The following is a 27633-nucleotide window of genomic DNA, read 5'->3' as shown; positions in this document are numbered from 1 at the left end:
GATGTCAGATTTTTCCTCTAATCTCATTTTGCCATGACGTTCATCGTGCAAAATGGGAATTCTAGATAATACAAGTGGATCATTTTGGAAAGAGATACTTAGAGCTCCCTGTGTAATTCTACTTTGCCACAATTGAGTGGGGCTTTGTAACAAATCCCTGTCTGTAACTGGGCTCTGTTCCTTGGGTCAGTCTTCTTGCATAAGGGTAAATGTGATAATATGGCTGCCATTACAATACACTACTACACAGGCCATGCAGACGAGGTGAGAATACTTTAATTTTGGAAGTGGTAGATCAGTGGTCAAAGGTTCAAGCCCCAATATTGCCAAGCTGCCACTCTTGGGCCCTTGAGCAAGGCCCTTATCCTCTCCAGGGCGCTGTATGATGCCTGACCCTGTGCTCTGACTCTGACTCAATGCTTCCCATACCTGGGATATAGGAAAATATTATACAATTAACCCTAGGTATTTATGTGTGTGTATGTGTGTGTGTGTGTGTGTGTGTGTGTGTGTGTGTGTGTGCACAAATGAGTTTTAACACATCTTACCACAGGTTGCAGTTGTGTGCCAGGCATCATGGCGTTGGCCAGCTGCATCTGTTGAGCCAGCATGGCCATATTCTTCTGCTGGATCAAGTTATTCCTGCCATTGATCTCCAGCTGTGTCTTTAGGTGGGGTGGAGGGTGCAGATATTTACAGTTCTCTCTGGAGCAGCGACCCTGCAAAAAAACAACAAAAAAACAACATAGAGAGCGTTATGCACCAAGATCCCTCATTCATATTGAAAGGAATAATAAAAGTCATGACATTGTGCAACTACAGGTCATATATGGGGCTGTTTAAATCTTTAGAAGCCCCTTTCCTGTACCCCACCAACCACCAGTTGAATACTGTATACATTTAATTCTCTACTCTTTGTATTATATCACCTTTTTCCAAAAAAATGCAAAAATTATACAGTAATCCCCGTTTATTCGCGAAAGCTCAGGAAAATCAGCCAAACAAACTAGGTATGTGTCAAATGCAATTCCGTGATAAACCAGGGGGCACCAGATTCAAACCGCTTTAGAGCAGGGATTACTGTACTGTATATATATATATATATATATATATATATATATATATATATATATATATATATATATATATATATATACACCGCCATATCTTTATGATAGATGCTTATTAGTGCAAGGACAGTGTGTTTTTGTTGATGTACTGATATGTAACTCAATGATCTCATAGCAGTCATGAAGGTCGATATATGCATTCTTTTTGTTAATAAACTTTGGATATTTTCATACATGTCTACGTGTCTGTGTGACTGATATTCCCGGCATTGGAGAGACTGAACAAGGACGAGAGGGATGAGACTAGAAATTGCTGCTAGCTCAGTGTAAAAAATGGTCTCAGACGTGTGGTACCATTGAAATGTCTTTCCTTTGGTTCATGGTACTGCCTGGTATTTGAATTTAGCACTATTCATTTCGACATCCAGACATCCATGTTATATAGATATAGCATACATTATGTGGAATAAATCGAATTTATTGAGATCACAATCTCTCTCCAGTTTTAATGTTTTATGTACCATGACTTAATATTTGCACTGCTGCCACATGATTGGTCACCTTGAATGGCTGCTTGAACATGAAGGTGTGCAGTGTTTCTATTAAAATGGCTGGTGAATGTATGTAGAAAAAAAGAAAGAAAGAGAAAAACAGAAAACCCTCTTGTGTGTATTCCTTTCAGGTCCAGACTGAGTCTAGGAGATGACAGTGATTATATATATATATATATATATATATATATATATATATATATATATATATATATATATATATATATATATATATATATATATATATATATATGCATTGCATTGCTGATGTTATGCACTGAATAAGAAGACGACTACAATTCAGATGGTCAGAAAGCTTTGACACACACCAACATCCCTCTTCCTCTTTCTCTTTTTTTTCCTCTTTCTCTTTTGGTGTCTCTCTCTCTCTGTTCGCACATTGGTGCTCAGAGCAGTCCCATGCTGTCTCTCACTGTGCTCCCTATGAATACTGAACAGATCTGGCCAGAAGGGGCATGTGGGTGTTTGCGTATGCGTGTCTGCGCGTGTGAACACAGTGTGTCGTCAGCCACCACGCTGTAATTACCCACAAAGAAAACAAAGGCTAACACACAGGATGCAACTGATGACCCCATGCCCCCCAGCCCCCCTGCTAAAACCTCTCTTAATATGCATTCGTCCTTTTTTTTTGACCCATTTATTCCTATTTTTCATCTTACGTTAACAATTCACTGCGTGACCCAGACACCTCCACTACACCTTTCATTTTCTTATTTTTTTCACCTCCCAGGCTCATCCCTACAGTAGCGATTCCCCGTGATTAGTTGCGACACCTCGGAGTCTGCCCGGCGACAAGGAAAGCGCGTGTACCGATTGGCCGACATGCAGCTGCGTGCCTGATACCAGCTCGACGCTGTTTCTGACACTAACCTTATTTAACTCTCTGCACGCTATTGATTGCAGCTAATTGCTAAATTCATTTCCTTTTACACGCCTGTCCCCTGGAGCCTACAGCCTGGCTCAGTGTACGCCGTGAACATGCCGAGGACATTTTTCGCCGTTGCTGATTTGGAGAGTGGCTCGAAATAAAACTTACATTGGTTTTACAAAGCGATTAAATTAAGGTCATCGCTACTCGGTGGAGGCAACATCAGAATCGAATCAAATACAGGGTTTCGAATATCAGTACGAAAAAGCCTGGCGCCCTTTCTGCAGTTTGGTTTTTTCTGCAGTTTGTTTTTTTAGCTTTCTCTACAATTCGACCAAATGGACTGCATCATATCTGTGTGGTTCTTGGAGACATATCGAAGTGTCCAAAAAAAGAGCTGCCAGAGCTTGAAAGGGACCTCCAATCACAGAGGCAGCAAATGGTGGAATAAATCAATCTCATTCAAATGGAGGGAGAGTAACCTCCCATCTGCAAATGACGAGCATTTAAATGGGTCTGGTGGCCTGGTTTCGTCAAATAGTCCCAAAAAAACCCCCACAGAGACCTAGTTTCTGAAGTTTGGTCATTCTGTCTTCTATGTACAAATTGAAGGCTTTTACCAAAGTGCTGTCAAATACTGGGATCTGATTGGATAAATAATAAAATATATATTGACTCTCGATATCACCACAATAGTGTTGGTGCCAGGTTTATAATTATGGTACTCAATTCCTGTTATTTAATAGTAACAGTTCATTTTAAAAAGAGGTTGGAGCTCAGTGGTTTAGCCTCTGGGATACTGATCAGAGGGATAGAGGTTCAAGTCCCAGTGACCAAGCTGCCACTCTTGGGGCCCTTGAGCAAGGCCCCTAACCTTCTGTTCTCCAGAGGTTATGTGACATGGCTGACCCTGTGCTCTGACCCCACCTTTCTTCTTTTCACACGGATTATATAACAAATATAAAAAATCATAAGTGAAAAGTCAGGTGCCCACAAACATTTGTCCATAGACTGTCTGAGTGGGAAAAGTGTTAAAAAGATGTATGATGATTAAAATCAACAAAAGATACGTATGATTTAACGGACATCAGGCGAGGCTTATTTTTGGAGTAACAGCTGCTGCCCTGCGAGCATGCCCCTGGGAATACACCTCCTTCTCTGCTTCGACCTTAGCTCCAGACAACCCTCTCATTCCAAAATGTGTCCTGTAACCCAGAGATCCAGCATGCGTCACTTTTCCCTTCATGCCCTGTTTTTTGTTTACAGCTCATCATGTTATGTTTCATTCCTTACACAACAGGCTCATGATCGATCTGAGGCAAAAACAATAGCGATAACATTGACTTGTTTTCTTTTTTATAGCACAAGATAGTTTGTGGCACCTGATAAGGAGATTTCGATAAGAGTTTACCTCAGGAAAAAGCTACATGATGCCTACATAAGCCCTTCAAGACCAAATAACCTAAATCCCAACATTTATAAAGACATTCATGGGATCAGATGACAGCTGAGTGTCAAAGCACAGATTATATTAACAAGCAATATACATTACATTACATAGACATATACGTGGACACCATATGTGTATGTTTTTTTTAAACATCCCATTCCACATTTAGTCCCATTTGCTGTTATAATAACCTCCACTCTTCTGGGAAGATGTTCCACGAGATTTGTGTGCTCCAACTAAACCAAAGTTGATCAATACGGATGAAGTCAGAGCTCTATAGCAGGCCACTCAACATCTTCCACTTTAACATATGTAAACCATATCCTTATGGAGCTGGCTTTGAGCCTTGTAGTTCAAGTGAAGTGAAAATGTAATGCTCCCTCATTTCAATACAATTGTGTACCTTCTATTTTGTGGTAACAGTTTAAGAAAGAAGGACATATGGCTGGAAAAGTCAGGAGTCCCAATATTTTTGAGTTTACAATGTATGTCACTTAAAAGAGCGTATTGTATTATTTTCAAATATTTATTTTTCAGTTTAAAAGCAGTTTGATAGTTTTATAGAGGACACTGCCTATTGCATTTAGCTTATATCCCTGATTATGTAGGTGTATACCAGTTCTAAGAAAAGACTTATACAGGTGACATGTAGCCTTATAAATACTTACATAAATTGGTATTATTATTTTATTATTTAATATTATTGGTATTGAGAGGTACACATAATGCTTTCTTTTAATGATATATAAATGTATTATAACAACATGTTTAACGTCTTATGAATATATTAATAGTAATGTAATAAAACTATATACGTATGTATATATACACATACAATATCATACATATAATGTCAATTATATTAACATCAACACCAAATAATAATGATAATAATAATAGTAGTAGTAAAAGTATTGGGACATCTGACTTTTCCAGCCATCTGTGGTTCTTCCCTAAATAACTTGAACGAGGCCCAAACCTACTCCACCATGAAATGCACCTATGCACAAAACCAGCTCCATGAAGATACGCTTTTCATAGGTTGGTGTGAAAGATCTTGATTGGCCTGCTCTAGAGCTCTGACCTCAACCCTATTGAACACCTTTTGGATGATTTGGAACGCTGAATACACCCCAGGCCTCTGTGCCCTGACTTTATTAACGTTCCTGTGAATGAAGGAGCACACATCTCCATAAGCACACTCCAACAATCAAGTGGAAAATCTTCGCAGGTGAAGATGATTGGAGGTTATTCTAACGTAATATTATAATGGGATTGAATGAGATGTTCAAAAGGCACATACCAATTTTATGCTCAGATGTTCACAAACTTTTGTCTATAGAATGTATCTACTGTGTGTGGTTAACTAGCATGGCTCACATTGCAAAGCAATTCTTTCTAGAAGCTGGAAGCTAGCTGGTCAGTAATAAAAAGCGAGGGCAGCAGGATTGGCCCATATCTCACACTGTCACTAAAAGAGTGTGAGCTTGTAACCTGTCTGCATCGGTGTCGCTGTACTGTCATATGTTTTCGGTGTGCTAATGATCAGGCTGCTCGACGGAGACCTCGGCTATCTAAAATTGGTGTTTATGTGTCTGGAAAATTGATACTTGAGTTTGTAGGCCAGGGTGCACGTCGCCTGTATTCGCTTTATCCCTTTACACCACCGATCTATTATTAGCGGGAAAACTGGAGCGAATTTATCTGGGGCTATTAGACTGTGTCACTCGTACGAGTCTGATATGGACTTTTTGTGTGAAAGCGTGGGCGCCTACGAGTGTGTACGTAAGTATGTGTGTGTGTGTGTGTGTGTGTATAAACAAATACAGGAATGCTTGAATTTGTGTTACAGCATTTCTATAGCATCTAGTGTAGAGATGAAACGTGGGCGAGAAACCTGCAGAGGAGATCATATGCTGTGAGGGGTTATAAAACTGTGTGTGTGTGTGTGTGTGTGTGTGTGTGTGTGTGTATATAGAGCACTCTGCTGATATAAATCACCTTGGCCTGATTATAGCAGACGTCTCTTTGCTGTAATTCAGTAGATGCGGAGAGCAGAAAGAAAGAAAACGGGGAGAGAAGGAAGGCAAGAAAAGAAAATCTAATGAAGGACATTTTTTTTTTCTTTCTTTCTGTCTTAATTATTTCTTTCTTTTTTTTCTTTCTGTCTTTCTTACTTGTTTCTTTTTTCAGTATTTTTCAAATTGCTCCATGCTCAACTAACTTGGTTGAGCATGAAGGACCGAAAGGAGAGAGTGTGAGAAAATACAAAGCTGATCAGCCGATGATGCTTTAGATGCTCATGTCCCGGTTTGAGACGTTCAGAATGCTCAGGCTGTACAAGCACCATAATTATTGCTTAATGTTCGTCATGTACGTATAGTTCTCACCAACCCCCCCCACAAACAGAAACTTATATGTGTTATATGAGGTGCTTTTATACAGTATATCTTTTGGTAATGACATACTAAGGTATATTTGAAGAAATCAATAATCAGTTATCAGTAATGCTACACTATATGGACAAAAGTATGTGCCTACCTGACCATTACTCCTACATCTAAAACCACACAATAATCTGGAATGCCTTTCTAAGCTGTAACTTTGAGTCCCCTTCCAAAAAGAGTTTTCTTTGCTTACTGTGATTTACCACTAAGAGAGAGATGGTGGAGAAGATGGGAGCTAAAAGGTCAAAAGCAGTCTGGTGAACAACGGCAGAAAAGAAAGAGAGAGGACCCTGATCAGTAAAAGATGATAATTTGGAAGACGAGGAGGAGGAAGTAACAGCAGGGTTGAATAAGGAATAAAGAAGAAGAGCCTGAATGAGATGACTTTGGGTTGCCATGATGGCATGGTAAGCCATGATTACTGTGGAAGCTCTTGAGTGTCCTGCACAAATCTCTGTCCCACTCTAGTCTCACAAGACTGGAGAAACCAACTATGAAGTGGAATGTAAAGTTCTACACATACACTATATGGACAAAAAGTTTGGGGACTCATTAGCATACGAATCATGTGCACTTTTTGAACATTGAATTCCTCATTTAATCCTTATTTGCTGTTATTATAACCTCCACTCCTCTCCAACCTACCTATCTGTCTGTCTGTCTGTCTGTCTGTCTGTCTGTCTGTCTGTCTGTCTGTCTATCTATCTATCTATCTATCTATCTATCTATCTATCTATCTATCTATCTATCTATCTATCTATCTATCTATCTATCCATCCATCCATCCATCCATCCATCCATCCATCCATCCATCCATCCATCCATCCATCTATTTATTTATTTATTTATTTATTTATTTATTTATTTATTTATTTATTTATTTATTTATTTATTTTTATTTTTGTACACACTTGTAATCTTCATGCAGCTGGTGCACAGGGGCATTGCCATGCTGGAACAGGTTCGGGATTCGATGTTCAAGTGAACGCAAAATTTTACCACAAAAACGTCCTATAAAGTACAGTTTAAGAACCACACATGGCAGGAAAGGTCAGGTGTCCTAATACTTTTGTCCATATAGTTTCTAATGGCAGCTTTGTAGTGCTCACACTGGAGACTCCTTCTGTAAATGTTACATTAATGTCGCCTAACACTTAAATGTCACCTTCTTGCGTGTGACTTAATTTTCTTTTTTTTGAGAAATAACAACATTTCTGTGTAAATTGTGATGACACACATAACAAGCGCATCCGCATTCCTCTGCGATTTGCCTTGCAGCTGGAACTACTTTCAAATACAATGCTACAAAACATTTCATGACTTGTTCTGACCAATCGGATTCCAGAATCCATCATTGCTGTGGTAAATAGATAGAAATATTCACTGAACATACATTTATTATACAATGAAACCTGATTTTATGTTGAAATGTATTTTGCTGATAATAGCATGGAAGAAATTCATGTGTAGCATTGTTTAACGTGTGCTTTAGAGGTAGAAGGTGCATGGATTGAGAAGATCTAAGCATAGATAGACGATATGTGGAATGCAAAGAGTGTGTTTGTAAAGCTGGATTTAAAACCCAGGTGATTTGCCCTTCTGAACTGCACAGATCATAAAAAAGAGAAAGGGTGTGTTACAGCTTAGAGAGAAGGATCATGAAGTGTTCATCTAGCTGCAGCACACACACACACACACACACACACACACACACACACACACACACACACAGCAGAGCCCAGGGACTCAGGTGTCATGTGACACACTTGTAAATTCCCAGTTCTCTGACATCACCGTTCTTGCTGAAGCTCTGCTCCTAAATGCATTAAAATCGTGTGTGTGTGTGTGTGTGTGTGTGTGTGTGTGTGTGTGTGTGTGTGTGTATTTGTGTGATGAACACTGTGGGTGTTTGGAAGAACTACAGCACATTTTAAATAAATAAAGTGTGTATGTGTGTGTCTTTAAGGAGCATCAATACACAAAGGGGCATCACATGATGTTTTTCAGCTGCCGTCATATCGGACACCCCGCAGGCGCACCCAAAACCTGTCTGCCTTTCAAAAGCTCCCAGGATGCATTGCAGCATTTAATAGCTTCACTTATACAGCTCATGCACAGTTCTTTCCTTTCTTTTTTCCGATTCATTCGAACAAAAATCATCATAGTATAATCATCACCCTAGAGAAGTCTGGGTAATGGCACTTTATAAAATCTTTAATCTTATTGCCTTCCGTCATTCTGCATTGAAATAAATTTTAAAAAAGGCACACGTTAATGACAGCTAATCTGCTCTTGTAAACAGCACCAAGCTGGAGGGCAAATTAATTCGACATCTAGAGTAAATATTTTCTTCATTTCTTTCCGTTATGTCTGAAAGCCTTAATTTCATTCTGTTATGTCTTTCATCTCGCATGCTTTAATTGCCAACCCCTTTCCTCCTGCTCAGGTGTGCTCGGGAACATCGTTTCTATCAGGTCACTGATGTATGACAGCATGCGTCTGTCTTTTCTGGTTTTAACTTTATGTCTTGAAGGACAACGAAATACAGAGCGACACAAATAAAAAGAGGGAGGTGGAATGGAGAGAGGAAAAGGGGGGCAGTCAGGAAGATAAAAGAAAGAAAGATGGAAATACAATGTGACAAGAGCTAAAGAATGCAGAGCTCAAGGGACAGAGGAACCTAGAATCGGCTGTGAAAGCGAGAAGGTGCCACCCAGGGTGCCCATATTAACCACTGCATGTGACGTGACACAATACCTTACGCCTCATTCGGTCGTGATCGTGTGTGTGTATATATATATATATATATATATATATATATACACACACACACACATATACACAAAATTCATGGTTTTTAAGTGACAGTTCGGTTAAATTTCAGTAAAGTTAGTTGGAATTTTAAGACATTGAGACATTAAGTTGCTTTGTATTTTTGAGGCCGTTTATTATTGTTAACATTTGTGAACATCAACAGTTTTAATTTTAAAAACTATTTTAAATAAAATGGCTTTGTTTAAATAAAAAGTAAAAAAAATATTAATTTAATTGAATAAATCAAATTTTTTTTCACTTTTTAATTATAATAAATAAATCGATTAAATAGGCACAATAAAATGATGAAAAATTAAAAAAACAAAAAAAAGGTTTTGAAAGAAGTCTATGGTTGTCTTCAATGATGATGTATTAGGTGGACGTTGCTAGCACTCTTACAATGGTGGGCAATGGAAGGAAAAAAAAAATGGAAGGGATAACAGTCTAATAATAACAGTTATAAAAAAATCTTTTATCTTCTGGGAAGATGTTGCACTAGATTCTGGAGTGTGCTTGTGGAGATTTGTGCTTATTCAGCCACAAGGGCGTTAGTAATGTGAGTTACTGATGTAGTTGAGTTGAGGAGACTTGGGGTGCATTCAGAGTTCCAATTCATCTCAAACTTAAAAGATAGCAGTCAGGTTATATTCAGTTATATGAACGAGAAACCCATCACCGTGAAACCGACAAACTACACTTGCCAGGTACTATTGAATAAAATAAACCATTCAAGCAGGAATGCAACATCGATCTTCTCTAAGACTTGCACAAACCTTATGTATTATATGTTGTTCATATCATACTCCTTTAAATAGCAATATCATTTTAAAATTTGACATTTGTATCCTCATTTATGACCACTCCCAAACTCCTGCTCCGAAGGTACTTATGGAAAGATCTCTGAATAAATCAGTGAACACTCTCTGAACAAATTATTTTGATGAACAGATACGAATGACCAAAATCAGTGGGATGAATCATAATTAACCACGCTATTTTATTCCGATACAAAATATTCGACCCCCCCCCTCTCGGATTTGAAGTAAGTGATATGAAATTAGATATTTTTAATAGCTCCAGGAGTTTGGATAGCGAGTAAACAGACACCGTGTTACAGTGCGATCGCTTACAGAAGAGACACAAAGATAAAGGTAGACGTCCTGATGTCTCCGCAAAACGACTGATCTTGACTCCAGCGTTCGTTCATTCACACAGCACAAAGGGAGATCGAGAGAGAGAAAGAGAGAAAGAGAGAAAGAAATGGACAGTGTGTGTGTGTGTGTGTGTGTGTGAGAGAGATAAAGAGCAATCTGCTATTCGCATCAGTGCTAATCAAAGCTGTGTGCCAGGGACTCTCCTCTCTCTGGGCTTTATCTGATGGAAAACTACTGCACACTACGTCAGCTCTCCACACTGGGGATATCAACAGGTTCCACACACTTACAGTCTCACACTCACACACATTTCTACACCTAGATCTGACTCTAAACTTTAATATACACAATTTTGTCAAAAGTATTGGGACACCTGAGCTTTTCCTGACATATGTAGTCTTTGAATGTGGTATAATAAAATTTTGCATTCACTTGAAAAAACAAACCTGTTCCAGCATAGCAATGCTCCTGTGCAAAAAGCCAGCTCCATGAAGATATGCTTTGCATGGTTTGGAGAGAAAGATCTCGAGTGGCCTGCTATAAAGCTTTGACCTCAACCCTGTTGAACAACTTTGTAATGAATTGAATGTAAAGAACATTGACTATATCCCAGGCTTCCTCACCTCACCTACATCCGTGCCTTATTTAATAAGACCCTGTGGCTGATTAACACAATGTCCAAAATCTTTCCAGAAGAGTGGAAGGAATTAAAAGTGTAAATTCGTACTAAATGTGGAATGCGATTCTCAAAAAGCACATACCGTACTTATAACCAGGTGTCCACAAACTTTTGGCAATATAGTGTATTTTCATATATATGCAATATATTAAATTATATTTGTAATGTACATTGTTCATAAAAGCGTCATGTTCATCAAATGTTCATGCATGTTTATGCAAATGAGCAAACTTTTAATGGCATTTGTAGCCAATCAAAATCCATATTTATGGTCCTTGAGTTTAAACCTGATCAGCGATCAGCCAATGGTTCTTAATTGTAGAGAACATCACCAGAAGTAGAGCATCAGGAAGGATCAAGCTTTTCCCGAAAGCAGAAGGGAGCATGATCACTGGTGCCTCAAATTTAACCACACAAACCTTTTAAACAACAATAAACCTGCAGTGTTCTAGCTGGATGCTCAGCACCAACAGAAAGTCTCCACAAGCTCAAACCTGTCAGATATTTCAGTCTATGTCTGGAGTCTCCACTATAATAGAAAAAAAACATGCGTGGAGGAATGAGATTATCTTTCCAGATGAGCATTGTCTCCCGTTGTCCAGATGTTTGAATCAAATACCAGGAATTGTTCGATTCTCTCGTTCGTTAGTCATGACGTACAACCAAAATTGCCAATGCCTTCCTCAAGTAAATGAATCTTTTGAAATATGATTCCATATTTCATCCACATTTAATAGCCTCCACTCTTCTGGGAAGTAGGATTTAAAGAGTGTTCCTGTGAAGATTTGTGCTCACTCAACTGCAAGGCCATCAGATAAGACAGGTACTGATGTAGGTGAAGAGGGCTGGGATGCGGTCAGTGTTCCGATTCATCCCAAAGGTGTTCAATAGGCTTGATGCCAGAGCTCTATAGCAGGAGATCTGGGCTTTGTAACAGTCGGAAAGTTCTCCAGAACAAAAACATGTCTTTAGAACAGAAAACTTTGGGATTCCTTGGTAATTTGACAAGCTGCATTTTTTCCACATCCAACTACATAAAACCTGGTTTCAATCCAATCCAGTTGGATCCAATCCAAGTTCTATCCAGTACAATAGGGTCCTTTCCATTTTTTAGGTATATTGTAGCTCTGCAAATTTTCATCTGTGGAGAACCATTGCAAACCAACTGGACAAGATGTCCCGGATGAGTGACATTAGACGCGAGATCGTCTCAGTAGACACAATGTTCACCTCGAAATTTTAATTTTTAATAAATGCTGAAACTTTGCAGACTCACTGAAAGCCCTTGACAAGAGAAACCAGTACAACAGTTTCCCGTCTGGTCCTTATTAATACCACTTTAATGTCAACCCAACAAACATCCATTACCTTAACCAAGAGTGAGTGAACAGTGAAAGAGAGCAAGAACCCCGCTCAGGTGGTGATAATGGTTCTCGAAGATTGCTAGTCGACAGACTGATGGTGACCTTTCTATTGTTTGCCATTTCCCCATATCGCTAATCTTTAAACTAGAGCTGACTGATCGCTCCACTGTTATCGAATAAGAAGAAAAAAAACGCTTTTCTGAGGGAGCACAGGATCGATGGCTCATCCTGGCCTGAGATTCCTTCTCTGATAATCTTCTTGTCATTACATGTTTTAGTAAGTCTGGTTTATCCTCTTACACTTCCCCAATTCACCTAGGATTACAACAAACTGCATATTGTGCAAAACGTTGCACTTTTGATCTATTTATAGCTACATTTATTGTTCGGGAACAAGCCTGAAAAAAGTTTCTATCGATTATCACTGATCTTTTCTTTCTCTTGAAGTTAAGAAAAAATATATACAGGTAGTCCCTGATGATCTCCCAGATGGAGATGCGTTCCTAAGCCCTTATCGTAAGTCGAGACATGGCCCAGCCTACACAGGAGTCTAGTTAATGGGCTTGTTAATAATTTAACAAATTACAGTCCATAATTGTGCAAAATAGAGCATTATATAAATTATATAGTGTATATGTGGATGAGCGCCGGTTTGCGAGTGGAGGGAGGAGCCGGATGAAACGAGCGGTAAGAAGCACACCTGTAGCTGATGAGACTAATCAGTGCACTCTGTTTTAGTGTAATCAAAAGATTGAATAAAAAGAAGAAAGACAAGAGCTAAAATTAGGCTTTGAAACACTGAAAATACGCGCTCTAACACCAAGACAACTGAACTCTGATGACCGCTGGTGAGAGTAAGGCATCTCACAAGGTGGGAGACATGTACATCCTGGCAGTGTCCCAACATAGCGTACCCATTTATATATAAATATAAATATACAAAACTTTTATCTACTTTATATTTTTACAATTCTGTCGTATCGCTATCGTTATTATAAGATCAAAAATTCGTAACTCGGGGACTACCTGTATACATAAATAACTTGAGACCAGAATGCATTTAATCCTCTTACCTGAAGACTTTCCTACGCTGGAAAACCTACTGATCATTACACTGACTGTGCTAACATTTTTCTTGTTTTTGTGTTTTTTTATTTATATATTATTAGGCTTAGATTCCTTGTGAATGAATTGTTACTACAGAAATGATATAGTGTTACAATGATCGCAGCTATACGTAAAATATAAAGTTATAATGTCCATAAAATTTTTAGCGAAGAGTAAGGGCCTTGCTCAAGGGCCCAGGCGTGCCAGCTTGGCCATAGAGGGGTTTAAACTCATGACCTTTCAATCAGAAGTCCAATTTCTTAACCACTATGGAAGCCTGCTGCTATAGAAGATAAATCAGCACCTCCTGACTGAGCATATTTAGCAGTGGTGGTATGATACATTGGTGGTATAATTTGTGGTGTAATAGCGTACAAGTGGCAGGCAAACTCTGAGGTTACGAACACACACCTGAAGAAGCAAGACACTGTTTGAAAGTGCAAACAGCATGAGATGAGAGCACATGCACACGCTGAGCTAAAGCGTAAACGCAACTGACAGGCAATTAAAGCGTTTATCATGTTTCAGAGGAAGAGATCCTGTTTGGGTGGTTCAGCTTGTCATGCTGCTGTGCAGCAGGGTTTCACATAACACACGGGGGGAAAAAAATTCGAAGCTCATTGATGCCAGCGGTGGCTTGATTTTCACCCGTAGCAACCAAAACGTAATCTTTTTACTGCTTGTTTGAGTCTTCACACTGGATTGATCTATAGGTCTGGTAAACATTCCTCTGCACATGTCTGAAAATACTGTTTTGCGATAGTTACGTTTGAAAATGTTTTTATGCACAGATTACAGGTGACTTTGAAAATGCTGATCAAAACTCTATTTATCTCAAACACATTCCACCATTTTGGAAGATAAATTAATTAGCATTGAATCAATTTGATGTATTTGTTTGGATGGAAAACATTTCTAGTTGCATGCAAAAATGTCTAAAATGTAGTTTTGAAAAATTAAGAAAATAAGTAAAACCAATGGAAACCTATTACTGTTTTTTTTTTTTAAGTTTTGATAGATGAATTTATAAATGATGTTGAAAACTGTGAGCGAATATAGAATAGAATAAAAATAACCATGAAATGTAAAATAGCAATTTAAATATAAAAACAGCTAACATTTTATCCATCATTAACCAATTTTATTTGAAAGTATAAAAACCAGACAATTAAAATCCACGTGGTCATGTGAAAAAATAAGGCGTCTGGGATTTAAAGTCTTTAGCACATAATATGAAATATCCAATCGGCCAATCAACTAGCAGTTTAAAAGTAAACAGGAAGGCGGTTCTCCTGAGAGTTAATATATTCGAGCTTTTATAAGCTTTTATGTGAGAAAAGCAACGATCCTGCGATTCAGCGCAAAGTCTCACAGGACTTTCGGTATGCAGTCCTCGTGCATCTCCTTAAACATGGTAATGCGGGGAAATGAGGGCGGTTAAAAAAGAAAAGGATGAGGGAAGAGTGGAAAGTTGGAGAGCGAAAAAAATGTGAGGTTTTATCCAGCGTGGAGCATGTGGTGCAAGGCACGAGTCATTAGCGGGTCTTCGTAATGATAACACACGGACAGAGCTTGACTTCTTAATGCGCCGGACACGTTTTTTGCACGTTTTTCACTTGCTGGTACACACAATCACAGATGAAACTCATCATATCCCCCTACCGAAGAACCGAACAGGTGTTGACAGATCTGTCAGCGCATACACAAAGCTAGCATGATGTTAGCGAGCATCTCGACATCCCAGCGACGTCCGCTCTTCCAGCATGTAACGCGATACTCGGGTGCCCTGCGTGCACCGAGACAAGCGGCGGATACGTTTCATTTATCACGTGTTAAAGGAGAACATCTCATTTCACACATATTTGGAAAGAAATCCTGACGCGAGACGCTTCGGGGCTGTGTTAATTCGGCTAGTATGTGTCAAGGGCACGGTTTTCTCACTTTCTGGATTCCTGGCGACCATTAATGTGTTCCGGCAAAAATCTACTACGGCGAAGCGACTTTTTTGGTGCATTTTCGAGCGCGGATCTTAATCAAGCATGTCTCTGGAATGGAAGACAAAAACAGGAATGAAAGAAAAAGAAAAAAATCCTTAACGCAACCCAACAGCTACATTTATTTCTGTTATAAATGGTTGTAAAAGGATGTCTATTCCTTTAAAAAATCACATATCACAAGGCCTGTAATAGGTCAGAGTTTTTTGTTGCTCGCCCGTCCTCGAGGGAAGACGCGGCACCAAAGGCGAGCGTCTCATTACGCCGATCAGATTAGCGTAAGCCTGTGCTTAGCCTCAACAAGTTGGTGCAGGTCAGCAAAAACTCGAGTCATCAAAGCCGTGCGATGATAAATAGGCGCCTGCTGACTTCAGATCTGTTGGCGAGAACATGGCACGTCTCCAGCATCCCGATGCTACAAGCTTTAGCGCATACAAGACAGACAGAACGGCAACTAATTACTCAGATGAATGAGAGTTCATTAATCATGACGACAAAAGGACGTCCCGTGTCCTTTCTCTGCCGAGCTGCTGTTTAGAGACCTGAATTCTTGAGACCGAGACGATCCCGCAAATACAGGCAAAAAAGAAGAAAATGTTTTGGTGCCTGGGCTCCATCGCATTAAAAAACGACCCTGTAGATTTGTATCTATTTAAATAGACATATAGGTAAGCAAAAAGATATAAAGCATATAAAAGCATATAAACAAATAGGTTCTAAAGCATATATAAAGCAAATAGTTTGCAAAAAAATACAAAAACACTGTCATTTATGATGAAAAATATGTGCTGTATTAATGTTTTTAATTCAGATATACTATATTTCCAAAAGTATTGGGACACCTAACTTTCCCAGCCCTATGTTTTTCTACTCTTAACTCTTAACGCCACCGATCTTGATTGGCCCTTCATCTCTGATCTCAACCCTAATGAACACCATTGATAAAATCAAATTCTGACTGCACCCCAGGTCTCCTCACCTTACCCACATCAATACCTGTCTTTACTAACACCCTTATGGCTGAATAAGCACAAATTTCCATAAGGTCTATCACTCCAAAATCTAGTGGAACATGGGATGTTGGAACATGGGATGGAACATGGGATGTTCATGTCCCAATCTTACTGTCAGGTGTCCACAAACCTTTGAGTCCATAGAGTCTATAAACTACAGCAAGGTTCATCCTGAAGTACATTTTGCACTCAGGACACAGGATCAGTTGAGTTTTATCAACATGTTGTCCTTTGATAGAAGCAACAGTAGTAATACCATGTTTATGAATAATTACATTCAGATGTAGTATATATAAAGAAAAACGCCGCCGGACTAAAGGTAGGGACACACCCGACCGACGCCAAAGAACTTGGTCTGAGAAAAGCCAGACCGACTACAGTGTGTACACTCTGCACTTTCTCTGCACAAGAAAACATAACTCTTCCATACCAGCAGGTGGCAGTAGTCTGTATTCAGCATCCGAACAGGGAAACTGGAAGAGCTAGAACTGTGAATATATAAAGCGTGCAGCGTTTATACCTGTCGCGATCATTACTAACAGATTAGTGAAGCTTTTTTCGATCATGTTACTAGGTTGCAAAGACAAGTGACGAGAATAACAAGTGTCTGTGTGTTCCCTCTTGACTTTTTTTATTACGTTTTTCTCGTGTGCTCATTCGCTATGCTGGATAGCCAAATCGGAGGTCACATAATCTCAAATAAGCTCCGCCCCCGATTTGAAATGCAGAAGTGGCCCGGAAAACGGCTCACGCCACCTGAATAGAGGCAACGTTGCGTAACACACCACAAAAAAAAAAAATCTATTGATGCTCAAAAACCACTTGACATTGTCCGATGACCGACCGTCAGCTTGTTGTTGCCTGAGCTTCAGGCAGATCCTTCAGAACACCAAATAATTTACCTCAGTAATTGTAGAGAACTCGCCACTTACATCAACAAACTAATAATGATCAGTCGGATAAGATCTGATCCAGGAGAAAGCCGTTTCCTCAATTCCAATATTTTCTAGTCCAGAAAGAAGATATAATGATTAATGGTTTCAAAAGCTCCCCAAATGCAACACAAGCAAGAAGACACAGTCCTGATCAGAGGCCAGTAGCAGGTCATTTCCCACTTTAACCAGCGCTTCTGTCCCTGCCAGCACTTTGACCGAATATCGGTTGGAGGTTTTCCGTCTTCTTCTGACCGGAATGTTAAAAATCTTTATGTTTATATCAGTTCCGCTGTTTAATCCACACTTAACTTCCGGTCTCTCGTCTCCATCTCTCCTCATCACACTTTTTTTTAAATGCATTTAAAAAGAGAGCTGATTAAAACTCTAATGGAAGAGCTCCGGTATGGAGGCGGACCTTGATGGCTTTTAGTCATAATTATTTTCCTCATTACGTTCATCGGGGGCTAAATTGAAAAGTCCTGAATAGCATCAGGGAATGGAATTCTTTTTCTCATACCTCATCCTCCTTCTCCTCCTCCTTCTTCTCTTTATCCCCCACTCCGTTTGATTGCTTAATAGCTGGGCTTCTGTGACTGTACCATGCAATTGGACTCAAGGCTTTTCATCCCATATCTTTTTATCAGTATCTTTCTTTTATCTCTTTTTCTATATATTTCCTTGGAATTCGCTTTGCTCTTGTTTTTAAATTCTTGTTCAGGAAACACTACTAAACGAACTTTTTCTTGTTTTTGTTTGTGAGTTTGTCACCAAAGGCCTCTTTTGCTAGAAGAAGGACAGAAGGAGCGGTTGTGCAGTGACACAAAGGGACGTGATTGTTGTAAAAAAAAAAGAGAGAGTCCGCACGTGTGTGTCACTGTGTGTATGTGCCGTCCACTGAGTGTGGCTTATGCCGAGCGAGCACGTCCGGCCTTGACAAATAAAACACACTCCCCATTCCCTTTTTCCGACAAACTCATTTGTATTTTACACTTCATGCCACGGTCTTTATGCCCCTTCAGAGTTCCAAAATCCAAATGCTCCAAAAATCCAAAAATGACATACCAAACTTATGACCATATAAATACATACACTATAATTCCAAAAGTATTGGGTCACCTGGTCATAAGTTTGGTATGTGATTTTTGAGCATTGCATTCCGCATAACTTCCAATTTGCTCTTATTATTCCCTCCACTCTTCTGGGAGGATGTTTGACCAGATTTTGGAGTGTGCTCATGGATATTTGTGTTCATCAGCCACAAGGGTGTTACGAAAGGCAGGTACGGATGTAGGTGAGGAGACCTGGGGCGCAGTCAGCGTTTACATTCATCTCAAAGGTGTTCAGTAGGGATGAGATCAGAGCTCTATAGAAGCCCACTCAAGATCTTCCTCTCCAAAGGATGTAAACCAGATCTTCAAGGAGCTCACTTTGTGCACAGGGGCATTGCCATGCTGGGAGAGGTTTTGGACAAGTTTAGGTGAATGTAAAATTTGATTATAGCACATCTAAAAACGTCCTGTACAATTGAGTTCCTTCAGCTTTGTAGTAACAGTTTGGAAAAGAACCACGTATTTTTCAAGCTACTTAATTTTTTTTTTTCCAAAGCTGTTCCCAGCACACAATTGTCTAGGACATCTCTGGATGCACTAACAATATATTTTCCCTTCACTTGAACTAGGAGACCTTAAACTCTTCCAGCATATCAATGAACCTCACACAAAGCCAGCTCCATGAAGGTTTACATGGGAGGAGTGACCACTTTAGAGCATGGAACTCAACCCTACTGAACACCGTTTGGATGATTTGGAACACTGAATTTACCCCAGGCATCCTCACCTCACCTACATCAGTACCTCACTTTACTAACACCCTTGTCGTTGAATGAGCACCAAACTCAACATGCACACTTTAAGATCTAGTGGAACAACTTCCCAGAAGAGTGGAGTTTAATAAAACGGGAAATGGGGATATGAGGTGGAATGGGATTGTTCAAAACAAGCGTACACCAATCTCACGATCAGGTGTCCACAAACGTTTGCCCATGTAGTGTACAGTACATTTATCACAATGGTGTTTATTATTTTTCAATAACGGCATGTCCCTGAAATGAATTTTTTCAGCCAATACCAAAACAATCTGCCTCTCAAACACTGCTTCTAGTCACGTTTAATGTTCCAAACCCTGACACATGAGAATCATAAATTGTAAAAATTGAAATATCAAATCTTTTTTCAACGCCTTCTGACCAATCAGAAACGAGAATTTAACAGCGCTGAACTTCTCTTTTACATGTCCTTTATTAGAATTGTGAAGCTTGTTCTGTTCATGTTTCTGTTTGTGTGTGTGTGTGTGTGTGTGTGTGTGTGTGTGTTTGTGTGTCAATCTATGCTTTTATATGCCTCTGTGAGCGCGTGTGTGTGTGTTTGTGTGTGTGAATGTGTGCCTGTGCTTGTCTCAGGCCTTGTCATCAGGCTCACAGCTCAAAGAAACAGCTCTGTTTATTTAATGTGCGCTTGAACAAAGAGCCTCACAAAACCAGGCTGGCTGCAATTTTTACAACTCGGAATAAATGACGAATATAAAACAACACGTGGCCTGTTTACAAATGCACGAACTTCTGGGACTCGAAAAATGTTTTTTTTTTAAACACTGATTATTGTTTAACATAACATATTACATAACATAGAACATAATCATGGTCATGTGATATTTGTTATGAGGACATCTAAAATAGCAATTTGTCGAAACGTTGTCAAGAAACCATGTTTTAGAGCATTATTACTTACTCTTGCAAATTTCTACACATTCAACATAACGCTGTTGAATTCTCGAATCTGATTGGTCAGAATTTTTTGAGGGGCTCATTCAGCTACAAGGGTGGTAGTAAAGTCAGGTACTGATATAGGTGAGATCAGGAGGTCAGATCTCTACTTTTGCTCTTATACTATCTGTCTGTCTGTCTGTCTGTCTGTCTGTCTGTCTGTCTGTCTGTCTGTCTGTCTATCTATCTATCTATCTATCTATCTATCTATCTATCTATCTATCTATCTATCTATCTATCTATCTATCAAACAAAAATTCAAGACTGTGATTAGCTATTTAATAAAATATTAATCAGGAACCAGACCCCTTATCAAGGGTGTGTTTACCGTCCAGCTCCCAGCACTTTGTCGGTAGTTACTGTTTCCTCCTGGTATGTTTTTGCCAACAGTTTGGCACCCAAGCTGGAAAGTGATACCTGTGCATACCAAGTGCTTTTAGCCACAGGATTCCAGCAGACGTTGTGTGTGTATTTTAGAAAGAAATCGAAAAAGGAAATTAAGTATTTTTCTCCATGGCGTTGCTCACTCGGATACGTACATGTTAAAATAAACTTCCACTCAATCGCATATTTGTCTTTGCTAGCATACTGTCTGCACTCGTATCACAACAATGACAAAATGCCTAGTTTATGCCTTTTCACTGAAATGCATAGACTTGATGGCTGTAAACACGCATTTTATAACTTCTTAGGGACATTTTGGGAATCGTTTTTCGAGAATATATACAACATTTTCTCGACGATCCTGACATTTGCAGTCTTTCTCAGTTGCTTTGAAGCGTATGTCAGACCAGAAATGAAATTCTCAAAACTACTTGTTCAACCTCCACGTCATGTAGTCACTCGTGCACATCATAAAAGCATTTTTTGCTATTCTGATCAAGTTGTGAATGCTTTGGTACATTCATTTAACTGATTGTGTACAATTGTCGGCTGTTTGCTACATTATCAAAATATATTATTCTGGTTTCACCTAAATAGTTTTAACTCCCAAAACATCTCCACATCACTTCATTGTATACGTCATTGAATGCAAGAGAGTTAAACCAGTTGTCTGATTCTGTCAAGCTTCAATTAAAACTTTTATTTTGGTTAATGTGTCTTGAATTGATCTATTGTGCAGATGAATGTCACTAATGAAGGACACCAGATTAACCGATGATCAACTACTTCTCGAAAATAGGTCAAAGGTAAATCTCGCGAACCTTCAATTGGCGAACGAATACAGTGAATACAATAAATACAAATAATGGAAAAAGAAGAACAACCAAGAAACAAACGTACACTAGTACAGTACAGTAAAAGTGTAAATCCTGTCCGGTTTCTTGCAATCAATATAAATTAAATATGCAATTAAATAAATAAATTTGTGCTGCTGAAATTCGCCGTACAGAAGAAATTCAGCCTTGTGTATTTGCAATTATTGTAACCCAAACCGTAGTTTATATCAGGAAACTGTGCACATTGACAACACGACTAAACATTTTGACAATCTTGTTTGTGAACGATGACAAAACAACGTATTATTCTGATAATAATGATGTATTTGCTCATTGACACAAATACTTACTTTTGGGAGATGAACTAAAAATTATGAGGAAAGTACAGACTTTTGTGTTGTGCTGTTTGTACACATAGTTTGCAAATATTACCGTTTTTCTCAGCTGCTTTGTAGCGTTTCTAGAATCATCCTTAATATTTGCAAAAAAGTAAGTGCATCCTCAAAACTATGTGTACAAACAGCACAATATATTGGATTTCTTGCAAAAGCCTGAACTTTTCTCAAAATTCTTAGTTCATCTCTCAAAAGTAAATATTTGTGTCAGTGAACAAATTATTCCCATCAGAATAAAAAGTCCATTTGTCATTGTGTAAAATGTTTAGTCGTGTTGTCAGTGTGACGCTCCACAGTTTCTGGATTTCTTGATATAACTATGGTTTGGATTATAGTGATTGAAAATGCACAAAATTTGAATTCCTTCTATTTGGCATCTATGAACCTCAGCAGCACAAATTCATTTATTTGATTGTAAATTGATTTATATTGTTTGCAAAAGACTGGACAGGATTTACACTTTTACTGTACTGTACAAGAGATCGTTTGTTTCTTGGTTGTTCATCCATTTTTAGAAGTTGTAATTCTTTGTTTTGCTCTGTCTGTATTCACTCTCTAATTAAAGGTTCTCAAGATTCACCTTTGACCTGTTGTAGAGAACTGGATGATCATTGGTTGATCTGATTCCGTACACTTGCCTTCATTAGTGACTTTCAAGATTCATCTGCACAATTCATCAATTCAACACATTTACAAAAAATAAGTTTTAATAGTAATTTAAGCTCGACAGATGATGACAACTGCTTTAACCGTTTTGCATTTAACGACTTACAGTATATAATGAACTGATGCTGAGATGTTTTTGGGGTTAAAACTGTTCAGGTGAAACCAATCTAATATATTTTAAACAACATGAACATAAACAACTGATAATGTAGGAAACAGTAAACACTTGTACATAAACTAATAAATGATCAAATCTCTAATTGATCAAAGCAACAAGAAATGTTCTTATGATGAGCACAAGTGACTAAATGATGTGAAGTTTAGATCAGAAAAATTTCTGATCTGAGAAACGTTTCAAAGCATCTGAGAAAACCGTAAGATTAGTTGTATCTAGTATTTGATGTGCAAAAGGATCTGTCCCAAGATTTTCCACAGCATCCTTACACTACATGTCTGAGGACTACCATTGCTTTCACATAAAGTAACTCACAAAGACTCTGATTGATGGATTGAGGGGGCAAACTGCCAACACGGTTCAATTTCTATTTATTACACATCATACTTTTATCCATTTATAGACACATGTAATGTAGTGGAAACATTATGTCTGCATAAACAAGCTCATTTCTGTTATTAGCTGTGTTTCCTAGCCGGTTCATTTCTATATGAACCTGTCATATTACTAGTAAAAACAGATCAAAAAAACAAACTTCCATTACGAATCACAAACACTGGAAAATCGATTAATAAAAGCTTGATAATGTTGAACATATCGATAGCTTACATGACTTTTGTTTACAGAATAGAAATATTTAAACGAGTGCGTTTATATTAACCTGAGATTTGCCTTGCAGCCAAAACTCCTGTCTTATTAATCAACACCATCACACTTATTAGCCTTGAGAATTCACTGCAATACTGCAGATTTAGATGTGATTATATAAAAATAGCTTATAATAGATAGATAGATAGATAGATAGATAGATAGATAGATAGATAGATAGATAGATAGATAGATACTATAAAAGCAAAAGTACTTAGACACCTGACTTGCAATTTTGTTTGATCAATAGACAGACAGACAGACAGACAGACAGACAGACAGACAGACAGACAGCTACAGTTCCTGACCCGTAGCCAGGCCAAGACAGGAAGTGAGAGGAAGTAGAGAGGTATAAAAACAGGGTGCGGGAAGAGAAGAGTCATGTGTCTGAATCGGAATTTTCTATTTCACCCACATTTTGTAGCTATAAGGAGGCAGAGTCTGCTGCACGCCGGTCAACTGGTTATAAGGGGAAAAGAGATGGAAGGAGGAATGTGTAGGAGAAGGAGGAATGACAGGCCAGAGAGAGAGGGGGAAAGAGAGAGGGAGTGACAGATTGCGACACTGAATTCCATTCTCGGTGAGTTTTGAAAGGGAGCTCTGGGTCACAGAGTGTCAGCATGCCAATGTCCATATTTGTGTCTGAATGTTAGCGTGTGTATCTGGACGACCGTCTGATCTGTCCCACACACACACACACACACACACACACACACACACACACTGAGGTAAAGAGCAGGATTAGTTCAGCTCCACTGGGGCTCGCTCGATCTCTCTGCTCTATGTTATTTATTTGACTCTAGGACTTACACTGCTCACATTTCAGCAATATAGTTCAGTCATAACTGCACAACTCGCATTTAGGTTGAGCCAGTGCCCCGGGTCAGTGCTGCTCCCCTTCCTGAAAGCAAATCCTTCTGTCAAACATATACACACGGCTTACGACAGGATTCACAAAGATTTCGACTTGACTCCGCTTGACCCTGACATCAGATCCGTGTCCGATCCACTACTTATCCTTTGTACATCATGGCTAGATTTACAGACACCATTATCGTAATCAAACCTTTTTTGTCATCATGGCTAGCAAAGTCAAACGTACAGTGCCATCTACTATCCAAGCTTCATAGACCACAAAATGGCTGTTGTCTGGTTTTTTTTTGTGTGTCCTTCAAAAGGTTGCAAAACTCCCAGAATTTTAAAGACTTTCCATGGGAATTAATGAGAATTATTGGAAATGAACTGGGAATTTACAGATTTGCATGTTAGCCTATAACAGGAAACGTAAATGCAGTTGAAAAAACAATCGTACAGGATAAATTTGATTCAAACAACCACAATTAATGCAATTTCAGTCGGATTTCCGCACTGCACCTTCATCAATCACATGCACGGAGCACACTTACTGCAGGGCTGCTGAGGCCACGCCCCCTACATGCATTGTGCATTCCTCCATAACATTACACACATCATTTCTTCAAACCTGCACACAAAATAATGTGGAAAAATATCTCACAAAGAAACAAACAAATACATTTAAAAAAATTAAAAACTTGCAAAATTAGAACTGATAAACTTTAAATATTCACATCTTTCACCTGCCCTTCTTCTACCGGCCTTATTATTATATCACAATTGATTTAAAGGACGATGAGAACAGAAGGACAAAACAGGGACAAATTCAGGGACATTTGTCTTTAGGTTTTCTGCTTCCTAATTGTCTCCTTCACACTTTCTAACACCAGGCATGCACAGGTCATCTTATTTTAGTAGGGTGCTTGTGTGTGTATGTGTGTGAGACTGCAACAAGGTAAAACATACTTTAGATGGGAACGTATAAAGTAAACCTACACACTCTTATCTAGAAGTTAAAGGCGTCCAGGGATCCATCAGCTTTTATCTGGTAGCTCTTGGATGCAAACACGTAACCTTCTCATAACCACATAACCGTACAAAGCGCCTGCACTTAATAGCTTGGGTGTTAATAGCATGGGCCATATCATGTCCTTAGCTCTATGAATTCTATTAATATAACACTTTATAATGTTCCTTATTATATTTCACTGCTTTACAAGCAGGACATTTTTTTTCTCCCTCTTTTCAACAGTGTGCCAGTGTCGGGTGTACGTATAAAACGCATCATTTCTTCTGGGCCATAAGGACATTTTTGTGCTTTGGAAGTCAAGCAGGAGCCTTGAGGAGCTGCACATCTATATATTGTGTATCTCTTCCTTTAAGCCGTAACTGCACCTTATCAGGAAATTACTGCTCTACTGTAGAATCAAACGTCCTTCAAATTACAAGTTTGGATTTTGGGTTAAGGAGATTAAAACCAAGTTTTTCGTAAATTCACTGCAGTTCTCCTCTTTCAACACTATGCAGGGGGTGTATGCCATCTCTGAATAGATGGATTACAAGCATACAGTAAAAGAAGACCGACATAGAAAAGCATTAGCATTAGCATTAGCATTAGCATTAGCTGCCCCGCACATAGGGTTAGGCTATAGGTGATATCTATAAAGTTGCTCTGGTAATATTCATTTGAGTAATATTAGTTCATCGAAGAAAGAATTCTTGTCTCTGATATGCAAAACGAATGACCACAAAAATACAGAATGCATGATTTAGACGAGACAGCAGTTTACACTATATGGACAAAAATACTTGGACACCTGACTTTTCCAGCCATATGTGTCTTATTCCTAAATTTAGAGGTACACAATTGTATTAGTAGTAAATTCTTCGCTCACTTGACCTAGGAAACCCCAAACCTGTTCCAGCATGACAATGCCCCTGTGCACAAAGCAAGCTCCATGAAGATATGGTTTCCATGGGTTGGATTGGAAGATCTCCAGCTATAGAGCACTGACCTCAACCCTACTGAAGACATTTCAGATGAATTGAAACACTGATCCCCACCTCACCTACAGTATCTTTATATTTTTGAGTAGTCGATGTGCAGCTTGTGCAAATTGGTTTCTACTGTCTTACAAAAATCCAGACTTGTGAATTAAAAGTTGAAAGTTACCGGATTTAAACTGGCCGTGAAGCGAAACTGATTGCAACCGATGCAAACGGAGTGCGATGGCGTAGCTAGGAATTCCTTAGCAACCTCATTTTCTTGTAATCGACACGATCATCCCCTCTTGCCATATTAAAGACGCTAATAAACCTAAAGTATAAAATCTAAAATGCTGAAATTTATACTTTCCATCTTCTACAGTAATCTTCTAGAACTGACTCTATCCGTATTCTCAGACCGTACATACATTAACTGGCTAAATACAAGGAAAGTAAAAAACAAAAAAACAAACAAAAAAAATCCACTTCTCCATTATTCTCTCCAAATCTGAGAAAACATAAAAAACCTGGTGAGAGCTTAACCATAAATATTGGCACCTCTGAACCCCCCACGTTTCTAACCCCACCCTTCTCATCCGAACCTCATTTTCAAATTAGCTATTGCTAATAAAACATGCCACGTAGACAGGGACACATGAAGAGAGGGACACTTAAGGACAACACAGGGACGAATGAATAGGAGTCGGTCTAATTTAGGTCTCCAGCGTCCAGCTGAGATCAATATTGTGCTAAGTAGCTTCCTGACTGTCTCCTTCACACTTCTTGATAACAAGCATGCACAGGTCATCATATATCAGCAGGGGGGCTTGGGGTGTGTGTGTGTGTGTGTGTGTGTGTGTGCTGGCAATGTCAAACCTATAAGTCCATTCCTTGGGTCTGAATGAGAGCTAAATGTATTATTTGGTATTTGTTCTTATATTTGCTTTGGTTTCATTTGTGTTATTATTGGCTGAGGAGCATGTAAGGCTGGGGAAGTACTCATAAAGTGATCTTTTGTTCATTTGGTCATGAAAATAGTGATGGAAAAAGCTAAACAAATCGCCGCCAAGAGAATGTGGATGATAAAGTGCCAAATTTACTAGATACGGTAAAAATTTGTGGACACCTAATGATTGGTATCCACTTTTTTTTTTAAATCCCATTCCACATCGTGTCCCCAATTGCTGAGACAATAACCTACACTCCTCTGGGAAGATGTTTCACTAGATTTTGGAGTGTGTTTGTGGAGATTTGTGCTCCTTCACCTACGATAGCGTTAGTAAAGGTCCTGATGTGGGTAAGGTGAGGAGGCCTGCAGTGGAGTCTGTCTTCCAATTCATCCCAAAGGTGTTCAAGCGTATGTTCATGGAGCTGGTTTTTGGGCACAGGAGGATTGTCAT

At 38.9% G+C, this 27633-nt stretch overlaps 1 protein-coding gene across 8 annotated transcripts in view; it reads right to left on the bottom strand.

The window, feature by feature from the left end:
* LOC124402672 (muscleblind-like protein 1) overlaps nucleotides 1–27633 on the bottom strand; it is an 81181-nt gene that overhangs the window by 31701 nt on the left and 21847 nt on the right. For all 8 annotated transcript variants that reach the window (XM_046875814.1, XM_046875818.1, XM_046875815.1 and 5 more), the window contains exon 2: nucleotides 549–719. In XM_046875814.1, coding sequence (XP_046731770.1) covers nucleotides 549–719 — 171 coding nt within the window. The remainder of the gene's footprint in view (nucleotides 1–548; nucleotides 720–27633) is intronic.

This window comes from Silurus meridionalis, chromosome 20 (assembly GCF_014805685.1).
Source record: "Silurus meridionalis isolate SWU-2019-XX chromosome 20, ASM1480568v1, whole genome shotgun sequence".
NCBI classification, from domain to species: Eukaryota; Metazoa; Chordata; class Actinopteri; order Siluriformes; family Siluridae; genus Silurus; species Silurus meridionalis.
Note: the sequence above shows the minus strand (reverse complement) of the source record. Positions and strands in the feature narration are given on the sequence as shown.